Source organism: Pterocles gutturalis, unplaced genomic scaffold (genome assembly GCF_000699245.1).
Source record: "Pterocles gutturalis isolate BGI_N339 unplaced genomic scaffold, ASM69924v1 scaffold48909, whole genome shotgun sequence".
Lineage (NCBI taxonomy): Eukaryota > Metazoa > Chordata > Aves > Pterocliformes > Pteroclidae > Pterocles > Pterocles gutturalis.
In genome coordinates this window covers 8,373-20,422 of record NW_010129950.1, presented here as the reverse complement: position 1 = coordinate 20,422, position 12,050 = coordinate 8,373, and the positions used below count along the sequence as shown (strand labels likewise).

The 12,050-nt window shown below is 42.6% G+C and overlaps 1 protein-coding gene across 1 annotated transcript in view; it reads right to left on the bottom strand.

The window, feature by feature from the left end:
- Positions 1 to 9,638: 9,638 nt before the first annotated feature.
- Positions 9,639 to 12,050, bottom strand: part of E2F8 (E2F transcription factor 8) — a 10,229-nt gene continuing 7,817 nt past the window's right edge. Inside the window, exons 10-12 of the mRNA XM_010080044.1 lie at positions 11,035 to 11,185; positions 10,569 to 10,891; positions 9,639 to 9,812 (exon numbers count right to left, since the gene is read on the bottom strand). Coding sequence (XP_010078346.1) covers positions 9,639 to 9,812; positions 10,569 to 10,891; positions 11,035 to 11,185 — 648 coding nt within the window. The remainder of the gene's footprint in view (positions 9,813 to 10,568; positions 10,892 to 11,034; positions 11,186 to 12,050) is intronic.

Genomic DNA, 12,050 nt, shown 5'->3' with positions numbered 1-12,050 from the left:
GTTAACCTAGAAAATCAAATTACATACATAAAGGCAACAGCAAAAGTGCATTATTTTAAACAGAAGAGTTTGGGTTTTAATTATTATTATTTTCCCCCCTCTCCAGTCGGCAGCTATTGCAGGGTGGCCCCAAGCCAGGATCTGCTGGTGTGAATTACCCCACAGCACTCGTCCGTTATCTGCTAGCAGAGAGGGGAGATAGTAACTGAGAGTCCCCACAGCTGCTCCGTGGCTGGCCCCACCGAGGAGGGGAGATGTGGGGAGACCTTCCTTGGCATTGGGAATGGGGTTTGGAGGTGCGCTGGTAGCCAGCGTATACCACAGAGCTGGGTGTTAGAAAGAATGGATCCCATCCAGGGGTGAGGGTGCTGGGCTGGTGCTTCAGGGGGCAGGAGCAGTCCAAATCCTCTGAGACCCTCTTTTGTAAATAAGGGTAATCCTTAGCTTGATGTGTTGTGATGGTCAATATGTGAAATGATTGTGAGGTGTTTCAGTGAAAAGGTGCCAGGATCCCTTAAACCTCTTCTGACTAAGTGGATCTAGGGTTTCCTTTCTAACTAATAGTAATTTTCGTTCAATCCTGCCCTCCCCTGTATCCCTGCACAGCCTTTTCACCCCAGTTTTTGCTTCATGTGTGTTGACCTGGTTTTGTGAGGCGGACTTTAATGGTGGCTAACAAACACTTCGCAGCTTTGCTGGAGCCTAAGCAGAGGTGTGGACAGTATTTGGCAGTAAATTTGCTACAGAACAGTATTCTACCTAAACACTGTTAAGCAGCAGCATATAGTACTGCTTATACCTTTCCAAAGCAAGTCCTGGTCCATCCACTGCCACATGAGCCCCGCTGGTGACGTGTAAAGGCCATTTTCTGTGTCAGTATGCTATCGTTTTGTACAATTCACACCTGGATAATTCCACCATGAAGTTTAACAAATGGATGATGTTATTTCAGAAGACACTTTAATACAGACAAGTTGTTTGTTGCTTTCCTGAATTCCTCATAAACCAGCCTCAGGGTCACTGTGCCGCACAGCTGTTATAAAGTAATCCCAGAGAGGCTCCTAAGGCATGGTTTTTTTTGGTTTTTTTTTTTGTCAATTGTTTCTTAAAACCTAAACATCTGAGGGGGGAGGAAAAAAAAAAAAACCAGGGTAGTGGTTGCTGCTTCAGTTCTTGCTGTTGGCTTCTGTTGAGGTGACTCGCCCAAGGTCACCGCGTCGGGGCCGGGAGCCCGGCTGAGGTCGCCTGACGGCAGGCTGGGAAAGTGCCCTTCCTGATGATTGCACTATCAGCATCTGAAACAACCCCAACCAAGGTTTGCCCTTCTGTTTTCTTGTTTGAGTCATCGTTTCTGGAAAGACCGGGACGTCATCTTGTCATCTGCACATCGTATTATCGGGTTGTTCCAAGCTCCTGGCTCAGACCTTCCTTCTCCTTCTTGGAAAAGCTGTCACCTTCTTATTATAGTTCTTTTGAAGCCTGCTTGTGCTATTTGTGTTTGATTAAATTCACTATGAGCTATTCTGAACTAAGAAAAGGATTTTGAACGCTGAATCAGGCCTGCTACCTGAGAATTTTTTTCTGAGGTCAAGTGAGAGAGAGAAAAGAATTTATCAGAGCAGTGATGGAACAGAGCTGGTATGGTCAGTGCTTGCATTTTACTGCGTCTGTACATTGCACACTGATGTCCTGTGTTTATCGTAATCTCTGTGAGTTCTGTACCAGGTCTTCTGAATTTCAGAATAAAATTAATGGTTTCTACATGCCGGCTCTGCAAGCTGAACCTGAAGGGAATTCTTCCTGGCTACTAACACTAAAAATCATGAAACAGTATAAAAGAGATATCTGTCCAGCAAGAGGAGGATGGCATAGGAGTGTGTGCACATGCTGAAGCAATAACACTGAGGACATGGCAACACTGGCAATCAGTGCTTGATATCAATGCAGGTACCGGTGTATCCAAGCATCTCTGCTTTGGTGCTGCGGTTATTAGTCTATCCTTAACTCTGGATAATTACATAGTCCCTGTTGGGACTGTTACCTGCCGTAGACACCGTACCTGTCACCCTCTTGCAAGATCCGATCTCTCTTTCTCTTTGTGAGGCTGATTTGTGCTGAGCTGAACAACCTCCATCAGCCCCGTCCTCTGCTGCCATACAGCCGCAGCGTCATTCATCTCCTCCAGACTCTGGCAGATTTCTGCGAGGATGTTCGTGAGCCAAACTGCTCTGACAGTTAGAAAATGGTAATGATGCAAAAAGGAGAAGAAAACTCAGCTTGCCTCTAACTCTGTTTATCTGTAATGTAACGAGGAAGAAGCAAAAATCTGATGTAGCTGAAATAAGAAACAAAAATAACCGCACCCAAGGGACAGACTATGAATTTGGTCCCTTCTTACTCAGTGTAAGCTTTGCTGAACAGCACTGCTAAAATCTCTTTTCTGCTTCTTTTAGATGGGAGACAAAGGAACAGAGAGAAATCTTTCATGCAGGTAAAATCTTATTGTCTCATTCTGCCATTCTGTATTTTCTCCTATTTTTAAAGTATTTTTGTATCGGTGCCCTTTTTTTCTCTTATAAAAATAGTTCGAGTAACACTTTGAACTTTTTAAGAAAAGGAAGAGTGACGGGAGATAAAAATCAGTTTTGTGACTCTTTCTTAAAAAATAAAATGGGATTTTTGTGTTTGCAGTGTTCCCTTTCAAATCAAGGCTCCAGTCGAATCCCTTCCCAGCTGGAGCAGCAGCGATGGCTGTGGTTTGTGCCTCCGGTTTCTGGAAAACTGCTTGTGCTGTGTAAGTTCCCCTCAAAGGCACACCAAGCATCTCGATCTGTGGCAATGCAATACTTGTTGGAAAGTAGCTCTAATGATGTAACTGGCTGAAGGAAAAAAATTATCTCTGAAAAAGGCTGATAATGCGTGATAGCGAACCTTGTGCTGCTACGGGCTGTGGCTGCAGCTCTTAAAAGAACCATTGCTCCTGAGGCCAATTATAGTAACATGACTGGGCATGCACACACATTTTCCATGTTTTTTTTGGCATCACCTGATGGGAAGCTGTAGGAGAAAGAAGTCACAGTCAAAATGTTCCCAGAAGGATACCGGTGTAAGAACGGCAGCGTATGCCGTGGCGTCTGCCCCGGGGCAAGTCCCTGCCCTTCGTGTCCTTGCTTTGTTCTTCTCTCCGATCACAGAACTGCTGTGACCATCCCTTCAGATGCTGCCTGGGTTACCGGGAGCAAATAAATTCCACAAGGTATATGGCATTCCTAGTTTTCTGCTCATCTAAATTATAATGGTGGATAAACCTGACTATGGGTAAATCTCCATCCTTACAACATGCAAACAGAACTCAGTCTCCTATTTGTCATAAGAAAATGTTATACCCAAAGTCTTAATTTCATTAAATTTAATCAGGTGTTGGTATCTAAATCCCCTGCACTTTGTTGTCTAAACCTGGTTAACTTGCAGTGGCTGCAGACCACATGGTACTTATAGGTTGGTGATCTGGTTGGAAGTGGAGTGGACCCACTCTAAATGTATTAAACACGTGGTGGAGGGACTTTGGAGTATTAATATCGCGGCATGTTGGCAGGCACTCATGGTACTGTTAAGCTGGAGGAGTGTTCTTGGTCTCGCTCTAATAGCATTCAGCAGCTCGTATCCTTCCGTTTCAAAACACAGCTACTATATGGAGTAGAATTTGTACACATCAGATGTGCAGCCAAGGGTACGTGCCTCTCGTTAGTTAGAGCTTGTAACGATCTGGGCTGGCCTCAGGGCGAGTGGTCCTGTGCTCTGCACGAGCGTGAAAAAATGTTCTGATGGGCTGTTAGTCATACTGTACAAATGTGGATGTCACAGAACTGTCCCGGAGTGTCCCTCACTCTAATCAGAGTGCTACTGGTAAGAATGTAATCCAAAAATACATTTATATCCATTGATCTGAATGGGAATTGGATGCAGTATTGGCCTGATGGAGTTGCGTAGAGGAGGAGAAGGCAGCGCTAGTGCCAGACAGTGCGGTGCAGGTGGAAAAGATGCTGAAAATAATTCTGATGTTTCCTTGCTAAACCCGAGTTTTTCCCTTCTACGTGCTTACATGTTTGATAGTTCAGAGCTCGGGTCGTATCCGGATGGACTGCAGAAGTCGCTTACTGTGTGGCTGGGAGGATTATCTCAGGGGGCCACAGGGTGGCTTGGAAGTGGATAAACAGCATGGGAAATGTCAGTCTTCGTGACCAGGGGTAGAAATGGTGGTAGAAATGCTGAACCAGGACCGACGGATAGCATGTGCTTTGTGTCTCTCTCTATTTTGGTCCCAACTAGCTGTTCGGTCTCAACTCGGTTAAAAGTGTAAGAATACAGATTCCTTATTGAGTAACTGTACAGTAATAATAGCAAATTGAATCACTGTCTTCACTGAAATGCAAGTATCAAGGCTACATTTGAAATTCCTTTCCCAGCTGAAGCCTGTGGGAAATGCCAGCGCAGCCAGGAGCTCGCTCCGGTATCTAATCACCGCTCCGCGGCTGCCCTGTCCTGTGACCGCCCGTGACTCATGCCACTGTCCTCAGTGTTACTCGCCAGCGCCATGGGGATCACGGTATAGAGCTGAGCCATAAAATGCTGCTGTAGCTTTTCTCTGCAACTAGCACTCGCTGTTTGGGTTTATCTTGGTGTCTCTGCAGTGTAATTTTGCTGAATCTCAAAAAGCCCGAAGGTGTTTTTGTCAAAATCCAATCCTCTGCAGAAAGCGTTATCTCTTGGCAGGAAATGTTTGTGTTTGAAGAGCGAGCTCATTTAATGACAGATGCAATAGTCTTATGTATTTATAGCTGTATTTCCTATATTCTGGTGCATTCAATGGACTATGGATACAGATAAATTTAGGTTTGTTGTTGCCGTACATTTAGCCGCCACCACTATCTCATGATGACTATCATTTTTCCTTTATTCCTGCACATACCAATGCACATATTTACAGGCAAGTAAATACTGATTATTCATTGACACTGGTCACTCTAAGTTACACAAGCCCTTTTGAAACAAAATACTTTAAGTGACTTGCTCCAAAGCCCACGATGTGCGGTGCTGATAGAAATCCCCAGATTCCTGAGCATCCTTTGCTTTCGTCTCTGTGTCCTTCCCAATCATCCTTTCTAGCATAGTAATGCCACATTTGTTTTAAAACTTCCTTGATTCACACTTTTCAAGAATTTTAGATTGCACCTCTAAAAAATAAGGTGCCCCGACCCTAGGATGAGGTACTTAGTTCTGACTTAAAGAAACCACCCCCCTGCCCCATGCTCACACACACCCTGGAATTCAGTTTGATTCCTCTGGCTGCGGGAAACTGCATTCTGCTGTCCAGATGACCTCTTCCTTTTTCCAGACCTAATCCTGGGCTATCGACTTTCCCTTTTCCTCCCACTAGGTCCTTCTCTAAATCCTTATCTGTGTGCTAAGTCATTTAAGCGCTGAGCAGAACCATTTACAGACCGGGAAATGGTGCCGTGAGGATTGAGATCAGACACCAAATTATTTTATCTATGCACAAGACTTTATTCTTTGAAATAATTTTACCTGTAGGTAGAAAACTTTTCAAAGTAGGTAACTTCTTTAAAAAACAAAACAAAACAAAACAAAAACTAATGAGGCTTTTCCGAAGCTTTCACCAATTGTGCTGGCTTTTAACGCTTGAGTGATGGATGTGTGAATTCGTTCATCCCGTGTTCTTGTCTGGCTCTTTTCTGTAGGGTCTGTGAAGTTTTCTTCTCATTTGAATATAAAACCAATTGGTCACTGATATTAAATATTTTGAGGATTTTTTGGTTGGAGTTTGTGGGCTTTTTTTACTTCTACAATAGTTTTATCTGAGATATTATGAAAGCGCGTAAATTTGTGCGCTTTAAAAAGTGCATGTACAAAGACCAACTCTTGTTGAAAACATAACCCTGTGGCTTTGTAACCACATTTTTTAAAGATTCTAAAACTTCTCTTATCCAGTCTAACATGTTTTTACTACATGTTAGTAAAGAAAAAACCCACCCAAACCCTTATATCAGACAGTCTATACTCTACTTACCGGGGGCGCGTGATGTTTCTCCGTTTCCTTAGGGCTCGAAGGGTTTGGACGCGGGGGATGCCGGCACTCTTTAAATGCGGTGGCCACTGCTGTGGGCCCTAGGGAAGCGGGGAGGGGAGGGGAATGAGAGAGAGTTTCAGGGATCTGAGCAATGCCATTGCTATCATCAAGCTGAAAATAACCTCTGACAAAAGCCTGGCATTTTGTTCCCTTCTGTCCACTTGTGAGTAGGTGGACAACAATGCGGCCCCTCAGATTACGCCTCGAGAGCATTCCCAACGGCAGCCTAAGAGATCAGAAATAAAGATACAGGAAGAGTTGCTACTGCGTTTCTTAAATGTGAATCATAAAATAATGGTGCCTGAAATGAGGATTTAGCTATAAGTGATCACATTGTCAAAAATAATCTACCAAAATTCAAAAAAACCCCACCTGTTTGTAGGAGCCTCTGGAACTTAATGGTTTTAAACCAAATAGAATTTCATTCAGCAGTTCATGATTTGATAGATACAACTGGTTTCTCTTCTAGGGTACAGAGAATTACACTTTCCACTCTTGTCTTTAAATTTTTAGTGGTTTTAGGTGTCAAGATGGCTGTTTGGTGTGTATAATGTTTAGCATGTCTCATCATTGCCGCTGTATTTGCCGTGCCTCGCTGAGCCCCTTGGAAATGGGTGATGCTGTGGACATGGTGGAGATGAGGAGACTGAAGTATGAAGCACTTAAAGTTCACCTTTTGCAGGGTTTTATTTTGAGTGCTTCACAGATTTAGAAGCTAATTCTCATTTTCTGAAGGAACGTCAGAATTTAGCATCTTCATTCAGGGTCATGGGCTTTGTTGTGGGCGGCAGGGCCAAGCCCAGGGGCTCAGCACCATGAGTCGGAAGCTGACGGTCTCAACTTTGGGACTTTCAGGGGAGCAGAAGAAAATTAGATGCCAAATCTGTGTCAGACTTTAGGAATTTAGGGTTCAGCTCCCTGAGACTACTTTGAAAACTCTGAGGACCCTATCGACCCACTGACTGTTGAGGCCAGCAAAGGTTTTATAATCCAGAAACAGGTCCTTGATGTAAAGTTGGAGGTCTGTTTTCTCCTGATCAGGAGAGCTGGGATCTGTCATCCTCTTTATTCTCCCTGGATAGTTAAGGGAAATCTGCCCGTGTCCAATACAGCTAAACGCAGAGGTGACGGTGCAGTGTACGTGCTGTGAACGTTTCTTGTAAGACGGCAGCAAGGAGGGGCTGGGGCAGGACCGAGTGTGCTGTCGGAGTACGGGGAGAGCACTGAGAAGCTTGTGACCACTTTGTGTTTGCACCTTGGTGACCTGTGCTAGGACCCTTGACATCTGAGAGAGCTGAATCTGCTTTCATCTTCGCTCTTGTCGGCGGCTGCGCCAGGTAGATCGTGTGCTTGGATGGATTTGCAGCAGGGAAATGTGTGGAGAAAGGTTTTGCCCCAAAATTTCAGTAAGTATTTTCCCTTTGGCAGAGAATTTAAGGGGAAAAGGCAAGGAACATTGTTTCCTGGTGTTGGATGTTGCTTTGTTGCTGTACCACTGTGCTACCCCAGATACTGGCTGCCCCTGTGCATTTCCCCCCCTATATTTCCCATTTCTATCAATCAAAGGTAAGGATTAAAAAACACGGCTCGGAGAACCGGAATGCAGCGTATCAACAGCAAAGTGAGCCTGAGGGTCAGAGGGACTTTCCTAGAGCTTGGCAACAGAGCACGTCGGGTACCTGCGTCACACTGGAGGGGAGGTGAGGCGGGGAAAGAGCAGCGAGCTCAGCTGGTCGGAGAAAATGCGACTTCTGGGGATATAGGATACTTGGAGCAGAGAAGCAGGAGCTTTTCAGCCTGCAAAACGAACAAGAACACAGTGCTAAGGTATTTAAAAAAAAAAAAGGCAACTGTATTTTGACAGGAGCCAAGGGACACTAGGCAGCAAGTCAGAATGTGTGTTCAGCTTTTCAAAACAGCAGTTTGTGAGAAAACCATTCCTCCAAGCCCAATTACTGTAGTTTCTTATTCTGTCAACTGTGGTGTCCAGAAGTGAAAGGTTTGTAGTTTGTTACCTTTGAGTAATGCAGGTTTCTATAAACCTTTGCTTTTATGCTCCTAGAATGAAATTGATGGCAGGTGTAAAGACAATCAATCCATTACCACCCTGGAGAAGAAAGAAAATCTGCTCGCTGCTGCATTGAGAGTTCCTCCCTTTCCCGGCTCTTGTTCTTCTCTCCTTGTCAGGTAGGAGTATTCCAATAATTATCCTATTCTGTTAGGTGTATTTTGTATTATAAAATAATTCTGCATTATTAAAAAGCAAGCCAGTTAGTTTTACGGTGTTGGCTGCTTTAGCTGTGCAGTTTTTTACCCAGTCCAAGCGTGAACCTTGGGCTTTGTTAGCGTTTCTCGTGTCCTAATTTGGACAGCCAGGCACGTTTCACCTGGGCAGGCAGATACACTGTGTTTTGCTTTAATTTGTTAGTTATTGATTGTCATCTAAGATGAGTGTGAGCTTCATCTTCCTTCGGCGTGGAAGAGACCGCTGTACATACTTCATTGGTTTAACTTAACCTGTTTGCAATGACATTGGAGTCGGAGAGAAACAACAGTTGGAGGCTGACATTGATCTTGGCTGGAAAGGAGAAACTAACGGCACAGCCTCAGTGTGGTGTGTGTGTGTCCAAGAGACGTGGGGTCCCTCCTTCCAGAAGCCAGAGCTTAATGCTCGCCCCAGTAAATAGTGCTTCAGCACCTGCCGCTGGGATTTCTGCCACAAACCATTTTAGATGGTTACAAAACCTTAGGTCAAGCGTTACACTAGTGATAGAGTTCCGATTTCTGATGAAATACCATTTTTCCTTTCTTCAGAACACAGAGACACCCCTGTCTGACACAAAAGGGATGAAGAGGGGCCAGTGAATGTACAATGTATTACTTAATTCAGGTAATTTCATTTGATCAAAAAAACAAAAGTCAAGATTTGAGTTTGATGTAAATTTAATCTGAACAAATTGATTTAAAAATACAGTATAAATAATTCTTAACTTATACAAAATTTGATTAAGAATTAAATTTTTGTTGTGGGTTTTTTTTTTTTACTAACTTTACAAAAGAGCATTATTGAACATAGGAGCAAGACATTTTAACTATGGCCTTTTGGTTAAGACATAAAATATGTACACACTCACAGTACTTTTCTTTGTGCAAAATATGTACTGACTGATAGACTGTACCTTTCTGTACAAAGACAATTTCAGCTTACTTTGCATAGCAGAAAAGCAACACAAAAATCACTAGATACATAACTTTGTTGCTATAATACTTCAGGTAAGCCTTTTGGAAAAGAGACATTAACTTAATTAGACATTAACTTTCTCATCAAGAGCCAGTTTTAATCCTAAGGCTTAATTAAGGCTATTCCAGTATTGAGGTCTTGCCAATACACGTCCAAAACAGACATGGTCCGTCATAAAATCCCAGATGTGTGCAGCGTGTTACCAGTAATTATGCCTGCTAACACATTCAGCAATTCAATATCCTAAAATCAGTCTTCTGACACTTCAAGTTTTCGTTGAGGAATATACTGAGTTCCTTGAGAGATTCTCTCAGTACCATCTGAGTTTGCAGATAGTGAAGATACTGTGTTTGGTCCTCCTGGTGTACGAAAAAAGTTTTCTGTAACTGTCTGGGGCTCTTGCGGTTCCTTTGGAACAGAAGGCTGAAGAGAAGAGAGAAAGTTACTTCATTTAAGGGTAAGAGGAAAAAAAGGTGAATTCTAGTTCTAGGTTTCTGCAGCATGTTAGCAAATGCACTTTGTTTCCTGAAATTTAAAAACTTAACAATTCTTTACTGAGAAGAATATACTTGTACTCCTTGATATATTGATAGGTATATATATAAAATAATTAAATAAGAATCTGGTTTCTCTAATCTGCTCCTAACTCCTTTTTTAATACAAACAGATCTTAGGCAATACAGTATTACATAAAATATACAGAGAAACTTCCTGTGGAAAAAATATTCCTTTAAAACCCTCTACAATAACATTCTATTAAAAAAGCTAACATTAAATGCAAGAACTTGTGAGTAGATTAGGAGAGCAACAAGGAAAAAAAAGTAACAAATGGACAATTTGTTAATAAGTGTCACCTCAGGTCTGTGCAAAATCCTCCCTCTACAACAGTTGTCTCATCACATCTTCTCATCTTCCAGCTGTCTCCACTTCCACAACAAATAAGATATTTGTTCTTCATCTCTAACCTCTCAATTCTATTGTACTTATGCTAGCCTTCACCGCCAGATCTTTCTGGGCAGTGCTGGTTTACAAAAAAAATGTTTATTTAAAAATTCCACCTGCTGTAAAGAAATTACTGCTATTATGAAGAAAGTTAACTCTGTCTCTGCTTAACACAGGACAACTCTACTTCTCACTCAACCCACCACAGCCAAGAAGCTACAATATATTTTTACTCACCTTCTCTTCTTGCAAGCTCATGTTTTCAGAGGTAAGGGTAACATTTTCTGGTTGTGAAGAGACTGCCACGTGCTGGAGAACAGGGTTTGCAGGAACTTGCACACCAGCAGGTATTAGTCCTACGTGTTGCAGAGTAAAGTTCAGAACTGAAGGACTTGGGTTTGGGGCAGAACTGGTGTTGCTTGAATTGAGACAGGAGTTGCTCAGTACAGGGGCAGCAGCTAGAGAAGTTGGTGACAGCATGATATTCATGGGTGTTAGATGGAAAGCAGTTTTTGGAATGTTAACTGCTTTCAGTTCAGATGCTGTCACTGGAATGACACCTGAAACAGAAAAATCAACTGTTGAAGGGGATTAAAAATTGAGACTCAAGCCATTGCATTGTGATTTCATCACCTCAGTAGGATGAATCTGGCCCACGATCCTTAAGCCAGACAACTCGACACCTATTTTACTTAATACTCACCAGCAATGGGTGAGGCGTAGGTAGTGTGCTGTAAGGAACATATCCCAGCTTTCTCTTTAGAAAAGCCTGCCTTGTTGCCATGGGCGCACTGAGTAAGAGGAATAAGATAACCAGATGGAAAAAAAGTCTGAAAAAGAAAAAGACAATACACCTTTACCCCAAACACATAATAAACAAAAAATGAAGTTTTTCTCCAAAGTTGCATCCCCCTTGCCTTATTCTTATTTTTTACCCTCCATATCCCTAGCATCCTATATTCCATGTCTGTGCTACCTTCTGTCTGAAATAAGACACAACTGACTCAAGGACACGCTCTTGAAAGTAAGACTGCCTTACTCTGCAGAAGTCAGCTGGCTCCATTTCCAGCTGATATCCTCAGGAACTGAAAATCCATCTAGGATCAACACAGTTCCATCGGAGTAGACAAAAGAGAAATCCTGATGCTGAATACTGGGGTGTTGTTTTCCCCCTAAAAGAAATATCTGCACCCAGTAATCATCATGTCACCTCATTCTTGCATTGTGTTTTTTATAAGACAAATATTGGAAGACAATCCTTTTGCATGTACAAGTTCTGTTTTTGTCAACAGAACTGTTCTTTATTCAGGTTCTCTTACAGTACTAAGTCCTAACTGCAGAATGCCCAGTTCCACTCATGAAGAGAGTTTCATGGGATTCTGTTGTAAATCAAAGTATTTGAGACTAAATATCCACAAACAAAGGACTGGGAAGGTATGGGATCTCAACATTGCCTTCATCTACTTAGTCATAGTTGTGATCTTCATCCCAATCGAAGTCTGAAAGTCACTTCCCATCCTCTTATTTGTGTACTTAATGCAGAAATGGAAGTCCTACATTCCTACAAAAGAAGGTTTTAAAAGCACACTGCAAATAACCCAACCAAAGCCAATCTGTGTATGTGCAGTTCATTACAGTCTTCTTTCTCTTGCAAAGACTCCGAGTGGTGTTTTCCCAGGTAATGGGAAGATGCTCTGCGGTGTCTGACAAAGCTTACCT